The sequence below is a fragment of the Tauraco erythrolophus genome, chromosome 4 (genome assembly GCF_009769465.1).
Source record: "Tauraco erythrolophus isolate bTauEry1 chromosome 4, bTauEry1.pri, whole genome shotgun sequence".
In the NCBI taxonomy this organism is placed as follows: domain Eukaryota; kingdom Metazoa; phylum Chordata; class Aves; order Musophagiformes; family Musophagidae; genus Tauraco; species Tauraco erythrolophus.
Genome location: NC_141468.1, coordinates 45450724 through 45469251, shown reverse-complemented (window position 1 = coordinate 45469251; position 18528 = coordinate 45450724). Strand labels below are relative to the sequence as shown.

The window sequence follows — 18528 nt, the reverse complement described above, 5'->3', positions numbered from 1 at the left end:
GTGTTAATTCTGAAGTAGGTTTTCCACCACTTCTCTTGGAGCACTCAGTATGACTCTGACAATAACGACTTGAAACCCTAGCTTGTAAAAGCCCAGTTTCTGCAAAATGATGAAAATCTTTGAACAGAAGGAGCCAGTTCAGAAACGAGCACTGTGCATTTGAAGCACTAACCATGCATGACCCAAATTTTCTGCATATTTAATATCGCTCATGAACAGAGGTCAGAATTACTATTTCAATCCGTTGCAAACCTCCTGGTAAGAAACAGATGTAAATAAAGAAGTTCACAGGCTTCTCCTGACTTACTGTTACTCACCAGATATCTCCTCTAGGCACTGTTTGGCAGTCTTACTGAATGACAAATCCATTTTAGTAGGACTGGTGCAGGAGTCAGCAGGTGGTAAAGAGGTACTGTCATTTTCTGAGAGAGTTCTGAAATCAAGCAAGAAGATTGATTATTATTATCTGTCATTCCTATATTAATGGAAACAAATTCTACTTACAGCTCATGTAGAAACATATTGCTATATACTGAAAATACCACAAATGTCACATTCTTACTGTGTTAGTTTGACCCCAACTACATAAATCTGCAAGCAACTGGGAACTCTCTCTCTGTGTCCCTCTTCAGGAACAACTCAGAGTTAATGCTGGGAAATTTGGAGCCATTTTGTTTCCTTAATTTTTTTCTGCAAGAGGTGTCATCCAGATATAGGCAGAATCCATTTAAACTGGTTGTCACATGCCTGCACATATATAAGGGAAATGAAACTTGTAATTGCTGAAATATTAAGCAAGAAAGGCCATGTGGGAAGAAGCTTATGCAAGGCTGGAATGGAAATCTGGCCCAGATACTTAAATCTATGTGCAGCTTCTTTTGATAATGCCTCTTATATAACTCTGGGGAAATGGGATAATACAAGTTTTTCCATTAACTTGCTAACAAATAGCCCATATTTGCTTTGATGATATATTTCTGTGGATATCATTGATAAATTATAATGGGTACCCTTTGTTGAATACAGTTATTTGCTATTGCATAATGGTAAATAGAAAGAAATACACAAACACATGCATTATAATACAAAATAGATCACATAATTACTGTCTCTTCTTAAGAAACAGCTCTAGCATCTAGTTTACACAGGAACTGCTGAACTACGATGCCATTAAAAAGCAATGTGTACCATATTTGTATGCAGTAAAAGAATACACCTAAAGATATACTTGTCACTTTTTGAAATAAAATGGAAAAAAGTCCTTCACTTAAAGCTTAAGTTCTTCCAGCTTTCCTGACATGAAAAGCACACTCCTTTTTGTGATTTCTTAAAAGACTAGTGAAATATTTATATCCTAACTTAAAAATGTTACATTTATAGCTCAGTTCTCAAAATTCACCATAAAGTGTTTCCAATACCAATTAAACCGTAAACACAAACATTTAACTATGTGATGAATGTGTATTTTATAAATACCACTGATAAAAACAGTGACTTATCTCTCAAAATATTTGAACGGCAACTCATTTTATGAAATAACTTCCCAGATAACAACTTCTTCAAAGTTACCTACTGAATGAATCTGTTCAGTAATTCATGACTGTAACTGAGGGAGCAGACACGTGCACGTACAACAGCACAAGTATTGTCATGGTGGAATCTGTTGATTAGAATAATTTAATTCTGACTCTGTTCACAGGGAAATAGAAATGTAAATTATGTCTGATCTGATGCACTGTCTTTTTTATCAATTTTTGTACTTTGTGGATGCTGGAAATGGACAACTGCTTTATAAAAAACTATTTTTGGCTCTTGTCTACAATTTCTCTGTGTTACACACTACTGGAAACACCAGCTCAGCACGTGCTGCAAGGTTAACTGTGTCCTACTGACCTCGAATGTAATTTTACATTTGGTTCTTGGTAACAACGTCTTAAGCAGCAAAAAGCCCACTCTACCCCTCCCCAATGGATACACACACTGAAATTCCAGTCCCACCTGCTTCCTCATATTGCTTCAAATCATCAAAATGAATGAGAGATATGTTTACTTTCACTGAAAACCACTTTGAGAGGCCATGGATGCTCATGAGTACTGCTGTCTGGGTTTAGTGCTGAGACTTAGTGCTGGATCAGCCCAGGGCAAACTATCAGCCCAAAAATACATCTCAGAAAAAGGCACTTATAGTAATGGCAAAGGTAATTGAAGTGGTCTGAAATCTTTTTGTTAAATCCAAATCACAGGGCTGCCAGGGCTGGAGCCAGAGTGAGGCTGCAGTTCATTAAGAGGAATACTGGAAAAGAGTAGGTTGCTTTTGGTCTTGCAAGAAGAGCATTTAGCTAGGTGGGTGCAGTTCAAGTATTCCTAGCATTCTCCTCAAAATGTTTATGGAGTTTACATCAGTCCATCTCTGGTTAGAAATAAAAAGAGATCCTTTTTGCCTGTTCTCCTTCTGACCCTACGGCATTGCATTCCTGATTGTACAACTGTTCAACCATCAGCCACTGCATCAACCCCGAAGGTTGACACAAACCCTTCTCTGAGTGACCAAGAGCCTTATATGTAAACTATCTACAAAGAGAGGATAGAAAGGATCCATTCTGGTTTATTTGGACATCTATCATCAGAAAAGGATTAAGTGGTCTGGACCCCCATCAGTCACTAATACCCAGCATTTGCACTGATTCTTCACCCAGGCCAGGTTGGATGAGGCTTTGAGCAACCTGGTGTAGTGGAAGGTGTCCCTGCCCATGGCAGGGGGGTTGGAACTAGATGATCTTTCAGGTCCCTTCCAACCCTAACCATTCTACGATTCTATGATTCATCTAGTAAAATGGAACTTCAATGATCTAGATTGCCCTCTGGTAGTGACTATTGCCTATAAAGCCACTACAGATGAATAAATAACTCATTATTGACTCTATGAGAACACAGATCCTTATCTTAAAAGGATTGGATCTCTCTCCAAGAGCACAAACAAGTAATGCGTGACTTACAGTAACTAAGTAAACTTCAACATGATGAAGGAATCTGTTTACTTAAAATAACGAATATAAGCTTTCACTTGTTCACAACTTTGCTCGCCCAGGTCTCATCAAAACTTTTAGAGATATACCAAATACCAATTAAAGCACATTTCTATTATTCAGTGCTTTTTTGGCTTTTTTGGTTTTAATTTTCAAAAAAATGATGCAGCTATAACCAGGAAGATGAGTTGAAAAACACTGTGAGAAGAATGTCAAAGATTTCCATTCTAAATTTTAGAATCTGATCAGTGGGATTAATTGTGGCACAAAGTCCAGTTTCAGAGACATAAGATGGCGTTAGAATCTAAGCCTTAAAGTAAAAATACTAAATAGCAAAGATCATATAACATTAACAATTTTAAAATGTTTGATTTAACTTGTAGAAAGAAAACCATGGAAACCCAAATCAAATATAAATATGAAGTGCTTTTCTTAAATTTATAGACAGCCTGAAATAACATATCTAAGAAGCGTGAAATATCCTTTATCTTACTTGAAACTTGAAAGTTTAAACATAATGTAAAATAAACGTGATTTCCTATCAAAACAAATAACAAAGAAACTGCGAAACTGCTATACTGACTTCATTCAGCATTTTTATGCTTTATTTGGTAAAAACATCAATGATTGTAATTATCTGACGCAACAGAAATCCCACGGAGTACTATGGATTTTGCAGTCTTTCTAGGGGTGAAAGACTTCCTAGCAAACCAATGTAGCAGCCTCAGCTCTTGGGGGACAAGGACATCCAGGTATAGACTGGGTCCCTAAAACTTCAAGTTGCTTTGCTCTAGGTCTGTCTCAGGTTGTGATACGTTGAACCAAGAATGGAAACGCCTCTCTGCTTAGCTCAATCATTTTAATTGCAAAAAAAAAGGAAGGTGAAATTGTGAGATTTGTCTTCCCCTATACTTCTGGCTTTTACTTCTTTCTGCGGGACATATTAATCCTATGAATGACTCAAGTGATCTCTGCAGGACTGCAGCATAGATTAAGTTCAAGGCGAGCAAACAGCAAATTAAAAGATCTTCTCATTAATTTTACACGTTGGCCTTAATGAATGGCCCTCTATGCTTATTCACAGCCCACTGCCTTAAAAAAAAATTAAATTCTTGCATCTCTCTTGATATAAATGAAAGTGAAAAGTATTTCAATTTAGTCAAAGCAACCCTGTTGACATTTCTTCCAGTGCTGTGCATCTGCAGTACAGGTTAATTTAGGCAACCATCATGAAAACAAGACAATCTGTTTTCTATTTTAACCACGACAATCAGAGAATATATTTATCCCCAACCACTGAGTTACATGCTACCTATTTGTAAGAGCATCAAACTCTAATGGGACAAATCCTGCTCTCAATCACACCTGCACAAGCTCATTCAGTTTGATTAAAATGAGCATGTACAGGAGTAATTAAGAACAGAATTTGGAACACTACTTAATAAGCTGTCTTTAATGCAGTCAGTCATTTCCTGTCTGTAACAAAATAGCCAATCTTTGATAAACACAGATAACATCAAAGATTTGTTTGGTCTTTACTCGACATTCCAAGAGATATCAGATGAATACTCTGGGTTCTTTTCCAATAACTCTCTGAGGTGCAGCTGCCTTGAATGTGTATCACTGTCAGTATAACAGCCTGGCAGGACCACATCTGAAATACGAGCAGTTTGATCATCCATGTTCAAGACATGTGAGTTAAATTGGGAACAGCTGCAGGGAAGGGCTACTAAGATGATCATGGCAAAGAAGAAACCCTTCTGAAAGGAAAGAAAAGAGAAAGCATTTGGTATAGTCTTGCAATAGAGAAGGAAGAGGATGGGATTATTCCCTCACGAATTTAAAAAGTGCAATCAAAAAGAGGAAAAACAACTTTTTAAGTTTAAGGATAATATTAATAAAGTAATAAATGGATACAGTCTCATCATGTGGGTTGTAAACATTTCCTAACATGAGTGAGTTTCTTGAGGAACTTTCCCATTGGAGTAGTGGGGATTAACTAGTTTAAAATAAAACTTAGTTGGTTTATGGAAGGGTTAATATGGTTGCCAGTGACAGAAGACTGAACAGAATATCCTTTCTGGCCCTTTAACCTACATTTTTACTGATTATTTTAGCCAAAGGAACAAGGCCATGCTTGACTGTATGGCAATTTAAAATAATAGCTTCAGAACATAAACAGCAAGCAACTGAATTACCAAGCTACTGTGTTAACTCAGCATTAATCAAAAACGTGATTATAATGATTTCTTTGCATATTATCCTCCTTCCCATCTCTTAAGTCAACACCTCTACACCAGAAACATTTCTTGCACAATTACTTGAAAATCAAGCATGAGAAAATGAGAGGATTTTTTCTAAACAGTTTTTGTTAACAAGAAAAACTGGTGGGTGGCAATGTTTAGTGCTACCTATGATTGCAAAATTTTGGTGGTGACTGTATTATTTTCACAACAGTAAAGTAAATAATGGAAATAAATAAAGCATTAAAGTATAACTTCGAATCATTGCGTTTTTAAAGAAAAAGTTGCAGTATGTTTAGCAGCACAATCTATTATTAACAAACACAATTAAGTAATAGAATGTCTTTTGCTGAAAACTTAATTTTACCTCCAGAATCAGTGACCAGAAGTAGCTTCTAGTCATTAAAACTGTACAGAAATATGGCTTCAACAAACTCTACAGAAGCTGTGTTTGCAGGATCCTTGAAGAGTAGTTTAATTTTTTCCCTAAGCCAGTATAAAAACATCCTGAACAGGCAGCTGGAATTGAATTACACTGTGCCTCCAGAGGTGCAACCAGATTATATCCTCCTTCCCATCTGTTGCAGCTCTGCACTTGCCATGCACCCTTGAAGCTATGCTCTAGCAAATAGAATTGTTTCAAACACCGTATAGGAAAGGAGGTAAGAAGATTTTAGTACCTGGTAACATGTTCGTTTATTTATTATGCTGATACTTCCTTTCTCTGCCTCTATCTAGTGAAAACTTTAGTCCTCACAGAACCATAAAGTAATGTCTATCAGAAAGATATTCTAGATGCCATCTGATCCAACAACCTGCTCAAAGCAGGTCTGGTTACATTACGGTGCTCAGGGTCTCATTTGGTTTGAGTCTTGAACATGTCCGAGGACAGCTTCCACAACAACAGAGGGCGGTCTGCTCCAGTGTTTCACCACCCTCAATGTAAAAATATTTTTTCTAACTTTTAAACAGCATCTCCCCTGCTGTAATTTGCATCTGTTATCTCTTATCCTTTCACCCTGCATTTCAGAGAAGAGCCTGGCTCCATCTTCTCTACATCAATCTATTAGGTAGCTTAAGTCACCAGTTTCTTATTCTTCAGGGACAAAAGGAGTGCCAAACTGTTTTTTGTAGTCCAGCATTGACACTGAAAGAGTATCTCTGCAAGGTCTCAATTCAGGCAGTGCTGAAACTTCTTCCAGATGTTGCTATCGTTAAACTAGAAATATAGCTGAAGAACTGAAATGTAAGTAATGCACAGTATAGAAGTGCAGCTTAGGATGATGATGACTGGTCAGCTAACTCCCTGCAGTAGTTTCTATACTTTCAGCATTTCAGACAATAAGCAATTTCTGAGCACCACAGCTCCTGGGGTTTGTGCACTTCAGATTCTATATTCTAGCCACGGAAAAGAGACCCACTAAGCTTCTACAGCAGTTAGTGGAGGAGTCAATAAAACAAAAGCGCATTCATACGTCCAGTTACAACTCAACATTCTCCTAATGAAATATTCCTTTAGTGTTTGAGCAAATCCGAGGCAAATGTTAATTGCCAAAATATCACATACTTCCTGTTGGGTTATGATGATTTACATCAACTAAGGATTTGCCCCATGGAGTGAGGTGACTTTTGTGTTACTCGTGGGACTACTAGTTATGTTTCCCATTGTATGGAAATAACGCAAACTTAGGCTATTTGGCTCACAAAAAGTAAAGCAATGGCTGCATACAAAAGGCTCTCTCTGCAAGAAAATAGTTGGAATTATGGGTTATATTACATTTTAGAGTAATGAGTAGGAAAGCTAAGAACTCCAAATACTGAGCAATTAAGCTGTTATTCTGTTGCTAAGATTTTGGGAGAAAGATTCAGTCTTTTCTTTTTTTCAATAATGCCTTTTTTTCCAGTTTTTGCTGTAACATAGTAAGCACTGAACTTCTACGTTATTCTTCTCCATTTGAAATTTAAAAACCACTAGGAAGATAATTAAATTCTATGGCCAGTCTCAGTATGAGTAAGGGACTCTGGCAGATGGTACAATTTTCATGTTCCTCTAATTCTGTCTATGTAGAAGAATGTGTAATCTAAAGTAGTGGCTAGTATATTTTAAAGAACTATAGAGTCTCTTACACCTTCCTTTTAGTTGTTTTTCCTGCTCTATCTCTCTCATCAAGCTTTCTGGGAACTAAATTACATCTACTTCAGCCTTTCTTATATCAGTTGGGCCCTGCAGTCAACTTCAGAGGGGACACATAAGGGTCTGTAAATAACACATTCACAAATGCATTTGAAAATAAATAATCACTTGCTGAGGAGGACAGAAGAATTTAAATTATACCCATTTAGATTATCTCAAATGCAACTCTGTTGCTGCTAATCTTTGAAGAGAAGTAATAATCCCATATGAATTTCCATGTCGTGGTGTTTAAGAGGCATAAAAATACAATGTGATATCAGATAGGACAAAGCACCAAGAGTGCGAAGCTGAATAGTATATCATTTCAGAACCTCCTAGTGAAACAGTATTTTCTGTCTATTGTCCATTAATAAAAATACATGACTCTGAAAACATGAGTGCTGACAACTGCTACAGCATTGCACTCTCTGTTTAAGCAAAATACATGCCAGTCTCAAAGCAATTCTTTGGAATACTCTCTTTTACTCATAAATCTACCATAATATCCTCTTGGGTAATAATCGAACGTGGCAAAACCCATGATATCTACAGGTATCAGCAACACATCAGAAAAAGCACCAGCTTACTTGTCCTTGTGTTAACAGCCTAAACTCATCACAGTTGTATATTGCAGTATTCTGCAGGATTCTGGATGAAATACACTGTATTGTTACTAAATTATATTGAAACTTTTTACAAGGACTGTAGTACAAATGTAAAGAGCCAAGATATTCCTTCCCATTGTAAAAAACTGTCTGAATGATAACTATTGTTTATTAACTCACTGACCTATACAGCTGTCCTAGCAGCTAACAAGCGCACCTGAATACTCTGTGTATAAATTGTGGTGACTGCTCAGAAAACAGTTACGTTTAAGAGCAAGATAGTGTAAATACAGATCCCAGCTTCATGCACACTTCCACTTGCCACATGCCCACAAAATAAATATGCTGACTTTGGAAATGTGGATATTTTATCCTTGGTTATATTTATAATCTTCTGTGAAATCATTGTGTACTATTGCAAAGCCCTTGAGTTGTACGAAATGCAGTTACTGTGTATTTTTGGGTCAGATTCTGCTCTCAGTTACAGAGATACACATTGAAGTAACCTCATCAAAGTCAGTCTATTACTCTGGGTTTACAGCATTCTGAGATCAGACCCTGGCTCTGAGAATTCTATTTCCATGCGAGATTTAACTTCAAATACAGTCCCCTTTGCTGTTTGTTTGAAGCAAACAGACGACTATTAATAACAAATTTTACTGGAAGATGCAGGCTTCTATCGCCCTTTAAAATGCAAAGCATATTTTTCTTCTTGATGAAGCTTAAAAGAATGGTAAGATATCTCCATCATGCAATGAAATGGCACCAATACGTGGTAAAATCGCCATTAAATAGCACATGCATCTGAAGTCAAAGCATAGCTTCTTTTTCTCTCTCCTTATATATGCACCCTAACACATATGTAGGCCATCCTATGTACCACGCTGCAAACAGTCTGTATCACTGAGGTTACCCTAGACAGTTATAAAGAAGCATGCATATTAAGCACATCGAGTGATACATTTAATTGAAACTCAAGAGGCTACCCGCTGCATATCAGAATAAGTACAATCTATACCATGCCTTTCCCCCCTCCCATACAATTTTCTGAACTGCTTTTGTTCAGAATTAACTTAAACAGTTTACTGCTCATCTAGATTAGTTTTGAAGCTATGTTTAGTTGTGTATAATGATATATATATTCCCTCAGAGCCTACTTCAGCACTCTTTAATCTTTAGCCAAGATTATCTGCAGCACTACTCACTAACAAAAACTGCCAGTATATTTTGCTTAATAATGTATTTGTCATTGTATCAGATGTTAAATTTACCCACAACTGTAGCTAAAGCCCTCCAACAACTGACATCTGGTATCGTTACTCAAACCAGCCTGTTGGTCTTTCTACACTTTCTCTGTCTTCTGAGCTGTACAACAATGAAATCTCTCAGCTTCTCTTCAGTTACTCTAGCATATAGCAAAATAAACTCAGACAAAGGTTGATACATTTAACTGTTCATGCCTTGGCCATCAGAAGAGCTTGCATCACCTGTAAAAAGTAACTGCCACCATGGAGTTAGTCTATAACTAGTTCGTATATAAAACTAAACAGGAAAGGGATCTGCAAACAGCAAACTTTTCTACCCAAAACGTTGAAATATTTTTAAATAAATACTTGTAAAAATTTATGTATGTTTTTTCCTCCAGTAGCCTACTTTTACTGTTACATACTCTGAAAACATCAGCAGTTTATTTTTGGATTTTTTAAGAGAACAGTGATTTTAGCAAATATTATTGAATATCAGCAAATAAATGCTGAGGTTCTTAAATTGCAAACAAGAATATTAGCACTAGAAACCTGACTCAGCCGTGACCTTTCAAAGCAGCACAGGGAATGTACCATGTGATTTGTATTTCTAATCAAAGCATCCTGAATTTTAAATGGCAAATATTTGCAGTGGATTGCTTTCGTACAAGGTAGAGACTCAGAGTTGTTGGAAGAAATTGTTCATACAGTAATATTAATTAAAAAATAATATTAGGAAAACATGTGCACTGAAAGAGGGTAGATTTAGACTGGATATAAGGAAGAAATTCTTCCCTCTGAGGGTGGTGAAGCACTGGGACATGTCGCCCAGAGAAGCTGTGGATGCCCCATCCCTGGAAGTGTTCAAGGCCAGGCTGGATGAGGCTTTGAGCAATCTGATCTAGGGGAAGGTGTCCCTGCCATGGCAGGGAGAATGGAACTAGGTGATCTTTAAGGTCCCTTCCAACCCATATCATTCTATGATTCTACCATGCTGTGACAGAAACTGGGAGATAAGAAACTTAATAGTGTGATCCACCATTGCTCTATTCGTTTTAGCTCTCTTCTCTAACTGGTAACACAAAAAATCAATTTCCCTCCATGACCTTACCTATAAATGAAAGGAGCTACTGTGGCAGTGTTGGGGTGACTGTATTGCTGTTGCTGAGGAAGCTGGACGACACCATTTCCTGTGCCTTGGCCGCTGCTTGCAGCCATCGAGGCCGACAGAGCCACGGAGGATCCCGGGGTGAGAGCTCCGCTTGGTTCTTTCCCTTCAGAAGAAGCAAGACCAGAGGAAGGAGAAGCCTTCTCACTGAGTTGAGATTTTGGTGTTGATTGCGCCTGGTTTCCTTTTGCAGTCCTCACTTTTTCAACATCCTTACTTCCCGTGCATGCGGATGAAGTGCTCTGCTTTGCTGTTGGCACCTTCGATCCAGGTTTTGGGATCCCACTAGAAGACGGTATTAAACTTTCCTTCTTGGCTGCTGTCGTCTTGCTTCCCTTTGGGATTAAGCTTGCGATTTTTGAGCTCTTCTTTGTAGATGTTTCAGTGACCTGGTCCTTCTCTTCCTTGACTGTTTTCTCAGTGCAAACTTTGTTTTTCTCCCTGTTCTTTTCCTCTTTGTCCTTTGGCTGTAGCAAAGACTTTTTATTGCTGAGATTTTTGCTTCCAGCTTTCGGAGGGGTTAACTTCGGTGATACTTTAGGACTGCTACTTGTGGACCCACCGCTGTTCACCCCACTGCTTAAGACATCCATTTCACCGCACTCTGAAAATGTATCATCCTCTCTCCCACTGTCACTGGGTCCTGAGCTCAGCGACAAAGGAGGTCTCAGAGCAGTCCTAGCGTTAACCAGTTTGAATTTTTCCAGCATAGATTTTTGTCCAGATGAAGGGGGCTTCATACCTTCAGAAGGGGGCGGCTTAAGCCTGTCTGAAGATGGAGTAGGGGAGGTTGCGGGACTAGGCTGCTTCACGGACAGCATGGTAGAGGTCGCGCTGTGTTTGACATTCATGGATTTGCTGCGCCAAGGCTTGCTGGCACTTGGAGAGGGTATAGCAGAGACCTGCTGCTGCCCAGTGCTGGTGGGATGCTGCACATTTCCATTCATGCCTGCAGATGGGTGAGGGCCTTTTGGTGAATCTGCTTAGAAAACAGAAAGAATCATAATGGTACAGTTATTCTCCCATCTCCTACTTGAAGGTGACACTGTAATCCTCTAACATTTAAAAGTTACATGTGATTTATAATAAACATAGCTTACATGTGCATGGAACATGAAGAATACTAATCAAAAATGCCTTTTTTTCCCCCTACTATGATGATGTTGTGCAATACTTCTATGAGCTGAAGAGGATCTTAGAAACACTTTTCTTGTAACCACTTCATTACACAAATGAAATCTTTCAATGTAAAGATTTTATTTCTAGTAAGTCATAAAGAAATTCTTTCTATCACTTGTTAATAATAAAACACTGAGACATGGAAGAAAAAAGAATGATACAATATTGGAAGAAAAAGAAAACTAGAGAAAGATGGTTTTGATGTTCAGTGAAGGCAAAATTTGTGCTAGAAAGCTGAGGTTTTGGTCAGGAAGAGGAGGGCTGAGGAATACTAAAATCAAATGGATATGATCAATATTCATAAAAGCAAAAAAATGACAGGTCACAATACATTTTTAAGTACAGTTAACAGCCTTTAGTAGCTGACTTCAGGAACTTTCATAGGTGAGAAAATCTTATCAACAATTTCACCAGTGTCAGTACTTGAAAGTTATGGAGATGTATCATCTACATGGGTATAGCCTTGATAGATGTTTTGGATCTCAAGCTCAGGTAGGTACAGAAGGCTTGTTTACTTGGATCTTGTACCTTCACTCTATTTACATCGTTCAGGAACTTCAGCAAATCTTCAGAATGAATGAGAGAAAAACTCCTTCTGCAATAATCAAACTATGCTAATCAACGATGATTTTCAAGAAAGTCATCTCGCCTTATTAAGCAAAATGGACCAATGCATTTAAAAGTTAAGCTTTTCTCTGTGAAGCTCAGATTTCCAAGACATATCTGAGTATCTAAACTCTAGTACTCTACAGCACCAGGGATATTAAGGGTAATGGCAATCAAATATGTGGTACATAGCTGTTTCAGCAGATGACACATTTTCTCCTATTGTATCTATCCTGTCTTGCCATTCAGTCTCGGGACTGCCAGTGAATTAGGCGTAAGTATATCAAATTCAGTACTACAAGAAAGCCTATGAAACATACAGCGCAAATGTAGTTCACACAACAGCAAAGAGAGTGCTTGATGTGTTGCATACACACATGAAACCAAAGTTATGCCTTTGGGCCTCCCTGTCTGAATAATATAGTAGATAAGGACAATGAAGACATTTGTCCCTTCAGCATAGAGTTTGAAGTTATGCATCATTTTCATTTTTGCAATCTCATCCCTATGGCCCTAACATGGATTAGACTACCCACCTGCAAATCTTAAGGCTACAAATATATATAGCGAAAGGAGGATTTTGAGCATTCTGAAAGGGAGGTGTTTTTTCTTTAACAAAGAGAATGCATCTGCCCAGAGTTTTTTGTGCACTTCTCAGCCTGATATGCAAACCCCACAGCACTAAATGAGCTCAGTACATCTTCACAGGTTTCAAGCAGCTCTGCTGCATCCAGTTACTAGGCAAGAAAACGTTAACGGTAAGGGTTGTCTCAGAGCATTTTTGGGACAGGTGAGGTTATGGCTTATTCCCTGGGCTCAGGATAGCACCATGCACATGGAGCAGCTTTGGTGGGCAGCTGCAAAGCTGATCCCTCCCTTGCGACCAAGGCAGGAATTGTGGCTGGGCCCCTGCTATTTTCTGGTGAGCCTCAGATCCTGGAAGAGAGCCTGGGGCCAACAACAGCTGTTGGAAATTACTGCAGCCCTCCGGCTTCCTTAATTTATACCAGGGATCAGCCCCGTGGCTGATAGCCCAGGACTGGGTGTGCACAAGGACCTTCTTGCACACGTCTTGCCTTGTACTAAGCTTGCCTTAATTACATAGGAGGATTGGGGTCTTTAGCTATCCCAAGTTTTGCAGAACAATTCACCATAAGAATACGTAAAGCTAATGGAGAGCATTTGTAACAATCTGTGAACAGCAGGATGCCACTACACTCTGTTGTATTAATTCTGTTACATTTGTATGGCTTCAGGCTATCAGTTTTACCAAAAAAAATTGTGTCCTGATTAAAAATAAGAATGAATACCTTGCCATATTTCATGTTATATAATATTAAACCCATTGTAGGGGAAATTGTAAAAAGAAAGAGTTATTTACTGTTTCGTCAATAGCTTGTTCTGCTACATATATAGCAAAAAAACGCAGGTTCCTGGAACCGTTGGTATTTATTTTCTCCCTATGTCACAAACCATAAACAGCACCAAAAAAGTTACAGAGAACTTTAACTTGCCTTTAATCTTCAATTTAAAGCGTATCTTTAATATTCCCGCAAAGAATGCGGACTGCATGCTCTCCAGAAGTATTAAGAATCTGTCTATATGTTTAAAGATGTGGAATAAAAAGATTTATTCTGCCCTCCCAGCCCAAATGCATTACTTGAAGCTGAACATCATTCATTGCTTCCTGCACGTCCAGTTGGGATTCAACTTCAGCTGTTCATTATATGAAATCTGTCCCCACCTTGTGGTGATTTTCATACAGAGTAAATCCAACCTATGACAAGGATTTCATACTTCTATAAATTAAATTTTACATGAAGACAATCTTCTGTTTAGGCCCTAATACCCTTATTGCTGAAATGTATAATCAGCTTGTGGTGAAACCAATTTTGCATTCTGCTTGCGAGCTCTGTGCTTCAGAGCTGAGCTCAACCCGCGTTGGGAAAGGACAACAGCAACACCCCCAGGTGTTCAGTGTAAAAAGAGAAATTTCTACCAGAACCCAGCAAGACCACGACAACCGAATGGATGTTTAAGTCCACTCTTCATAGACTGTTGCACAAATAAAGGATGTGTGAGGGGTTAAATTTGGGCCCAATATATAATCAACCTCCTCTGCCTTCTCGTCTGTGACCAACCTTTGCTATGTTCATTGCTGTTGGAGAAGACAAGACCCCTGTGACAACAGCTCCTCCATTGCAGCACAGTTAGATAATGATAGTGTATACACTCTGTAGCAGACAGGTGCCCAGATTACAATATCCAATTCTAGTCACCCACAGTAAAAAAGGTTAGCAGAAACTGGAAGAGCTGCAAGGGATTGGTATAAAGATGTTTGGAGGGATGAGAGGTCCATGTGGTGAGATTAAAAGAAGTCAGCTTATTTAACTGCCCCTTTCCAGTGGTCCATGAGAAAGTAACTGCCTCTTATCAGCACAGGAGGAGACCGCCACCAGGGACACCTGGCAAAATACTGGCACCAGAAGAAATGTAAAGAAATTAGCATTAGATGTACATACTGGCCACAGATGAACAATGATTTGCATCCATCAGACAATGGAGTTCTAGGACAGAGTTTCTCAGAGTTGTTATGGGCAAAATAAACAAATACCATTGAAACTGAGTTAGCACAACACACAAACACCATTTTGTATTATTAAATTACATTGAAAAGCAGGCAATTAAATTCCATGACATAGGAATTCCATTATCAGTGTTCAGGTACAATGTTTCTAAGCTCTAAAGTATAAATATTTGTTTGTAAAATTTGAACTGAATTAGAACATTATTTCTTTGCTGGACTCAAAATGTGTCCACCTTATCAGCAATGTGAATAATTACTTGATTCAAATAGTTTCATTTTCATAGTTTCATTTTCATCTTTATTTTATTAAAAGACAGAAGTAGATAGATGTGACGTGACCTGGAAAACAGATGTGTTCTTTGAAACACATCCATAAGCTGCAAAGTCCAGGGGAAAAAAGAAAAGAAAAAAAAAATCAGCTCACTAAAGCTCCACAGATGGGTTTCAGTTCATGGCATGTTTATTGCTTCAATTCATTCTGTGTTCCTCATTTAACCGCAGCCACATACAGCTACCCACGTCACAGCGATGGGTTGGGCTGTGGGTTAAAACTGGGCTGTACTCAATAAAGAGCAAACCTGCATTCACCCAGGGGAGCTCGGTTTCTTGCTGTGTGAACTACTCCCTAAGCAACATACAAAGGAGATAACGTTAATGACATACTAAATAATGAAATACTAAATAAAACGCCCATATCACATCTTATTTTGGATCACGTTCAGGTCTCCTTTAACTCTGTGACTACATATCCATTCCCCACTGTGACTAAGTTGGAAACTGCCTTATGCAGAAATGTATTTCAAGTATTACATATAACTGGATTAAAAAACCCCACACACTTATATATATCTTTTCCGAGGTCTCCTCATAGCACATACAGGAGGGTGTACTACAGAGAAAAATGTATAAAAAGTGGTCTGCCCTTGAAGAGGTGCGGAGGTCTCAGCCTCTAATAACTATTTATCTAGCACAAGTCATCTCTTTTTCCACTTCAGTTTACACAACTCTAAAGCAGAATTACAAGGTATTTACTATATGATCTATGTCTATTAGAGTGTACAGAATGTACATCCATTCAATGGAAGCTGTTAAAGTTATCTTGCTCCAAGCATTTGCATCAGGAGCAAAATTTGAAATAAAAAGTTTATTATCTGTGCCACAATGTAAGGAAAAATCAGTTTTTCAATGTATAGTGACACTTTTTTTTTAAAGAGGTGTTTATTACTATTACTATTGTGAGGGTTGAAGTTTGTTTCTAAATAAATTCTTAAAAAAACTCAGGTCACAGAACATTCTCAAATACTTCAAAAAGATATCAAAAGACTACTAGGAAATTTCATTGTAATATTAAAAAATTAGCCACGATAATAATTAAATTTAAAATATAGCATGGTTCAGTTGTTTTTCTCTTTAGGCAAAGAAGTAGAATGGTGAATTCAAATACAGGTTCCCATATGTTCTTTTAGGGTATTATAAAAATATCACTTCCCTATCCTTGCACTCACAGCAGTAATTTTCTCTAACTTTTGCTTTATACTCTAAACCAAACTTGTATTCGGCTTATATGCTCATGTAAAATCAATGTTCTTCCATCCATTCTGCTGTTTTGAAAGAAAGGAAAAAGAGCAGATAGAAAGATCTCAGATAAAGTACTCTCTAGTTATGCAACATTACATTTTCTATATCCTGTAAAATTAATCGAATGATTATACACAAACAAAGCCACTCCTTATGCTCTTGCAAGAGATGACTTGACTAAAAATTTCATCAAGCTTCTTATTCTCTGCTGTAAAGAAATGGGAAAGTAAAGAAATCCATCATGCAAAAAGGCACATAAATGTGCAACGCAATGCAAACCTTAGCAGTCAAAAGAAAGTTTCCAAGTAACGAGCTTAGAATATTAATATCTACAAGCATGTCTCACCTTGAATCATTTCACTCTCACGTATTTCAGCATATGTCAACATTATGAAGCAATTCTAAAACCTAAACTGCTGTACATACCTTCATTCGAGCAGCCACATCTCCTATTCATAACTTCACTATCGTATTTGTGAACTATACCATGTCTGCTCAGTTTTCGCTCTGATCTCTTTCTAGTTTTAGTCTGGATGTCTTACCATAAACAAGCCCTTGACAAAATAAATCCCACTATAGAACTATCTAAAACATTCAACTCTGATAGTAAAAATAAAGAAATAACTATTGAAAGGATGGTTTTATATCTTCAGATACAGCTAGGGGCAAAGTGTGTTCATCAGAATTCTGTAAAAAAAACCCCAAACTGGATAGCTGCCTGTTGCTTGGATGAAGAACATTCACTGCATACTTGTTCCTCCCACAGACCCCAAGGATGCAAACGGGTACTATGTATATTGTATCATTTTCAACTGCATTCTAACCCAGAGATATGAATAAAATGCTGTTCATTACACAAAGGGAGAAACAAGGGGGAGAAGGGGCTGGATTAGTTACACAACTCAGAAAGCTGAATTTTTACATTATTCTTTCTGTGATAAAGCCTGAAGAGGCACATTTTCTAGAAAAACAGTGTCAGGGTGGGAGTAACAGAAGGACCCAGGAAACTCAGTTTGTTTCCATAATGGAAGTTCATATTTAAAGGAGGCAATAAAATATGGACACTGAATTCAAATACTTGCAAAATTTCATTACATTTGACTTAATTTCCAATCCTCTTTTTAGGCTCATGTATACACTAGGTAAGGTTCTGAAGGAACAGATGCATGTAATATTCTGACGCAAATATGATATTCTGATTCTTCTCCATTACAGGCTAAGGTGCAAAGTCCCCTGAAAATTATGTCAGTCTTCCTTTGGGTATGAGTAGACTTGAATATGGACAAAGATTATAGGCATCTAATACAGATTCATTTTTACTTCAGAAAAATCACCCAGTGAAGTTTTCATCAAAGAGAGATAAAATAAAACTATAACATCTTGAAAGTTTTCAGTTCTGAACTTTAATTCCAATTCAACCACAAGTCCTAATTCAGAGCCTTATCTCCATAGGTCTTCCTCACCAAGCATAAATAGTACATTCACTTCTTTGACCCCTGTGGATGGGTTCTTTTGGTGTTTTGTGTTTTCCTCTTGTATGTTAAGTAAGTCTAGTAACTTTTAATCAATTACCTTTTTCATTTCCATTTGCATATTGTGGAGGCTTGTTTTTGTCAATGCTGTTAAAGCTCTGGCTTCTCCGATTTAAATTAGAGGCTCCCTGGACTTTGGTACTGCTGCCTGCAGCTGGCACCCTTGAGGGTCCTGGAAGCCTGTAATGGTATAATGAGAAATCAGTTCATTTTATATAAAGCAACATACAGAGGAGTCAGTATTCAAATATCAGACCAGAATTTAAAACCAACAACTGAAAACAATGATTTCAGGTAAGCAACAATGAACAGGAGGATTCAAATTAGTTAGACTCCACAAACAAAAACAGATGCCTATCCTCAAGCACACGAAAGGGAAAAAGATGCTTTCTAGAGTCACAGGACATGTAAGAAGATGCTTTGCATTTACCATTAACATTGCTAAAACAGATTCACCCTAAAAACCCATTAAAGTGCAATATCAACTTTTATTTAAACCTGTCCCTTTTGAAGAGGAAATGTTACAGAAATTGATTAGAAAGCACAACAATACATAGTTGGGAACTATTTCATATCTCTTACTGTAG

At 37.8% G+C, this 18528-nt stretch overlaps 1 protein-coding gene across 5 annotated transcripts in view; it reads right to left on the bottom strand.

Annotated features, from left to right (window-relative positions):
• The window catches only part of NAV3 (neuron navigator 3), a 279388-nt gene that overhangs the window by 127368 nt on the left and 133492 nt on the right, over positions 1-18528 (bottom strand). For 3 of the 5 annotated variants that reach the window (XM_086609952.1, XM_086609949.1, XM_086609953.1), the window contains exons 7-9: positions 17982-18121; positions 10403-11438; positions 318-433 (exon numbers count right to left, since the gene is read on the bottom strand). In XM_086609952.1, the coding sequence (XP_086466078.1) occupies positions 318-433; positions 10403-11438; positions 17982-18121 (1292 nt within the window). Of the gene's footprint in view, positions 1-317; positions 434-10402; positions 11442-17981; positions 18122-18528 lie in introns of all 5 variants that reach the window. The other 2 variants (XM_086609950.1, XM_086609951.1) reach the window with 1 other exon arrangement.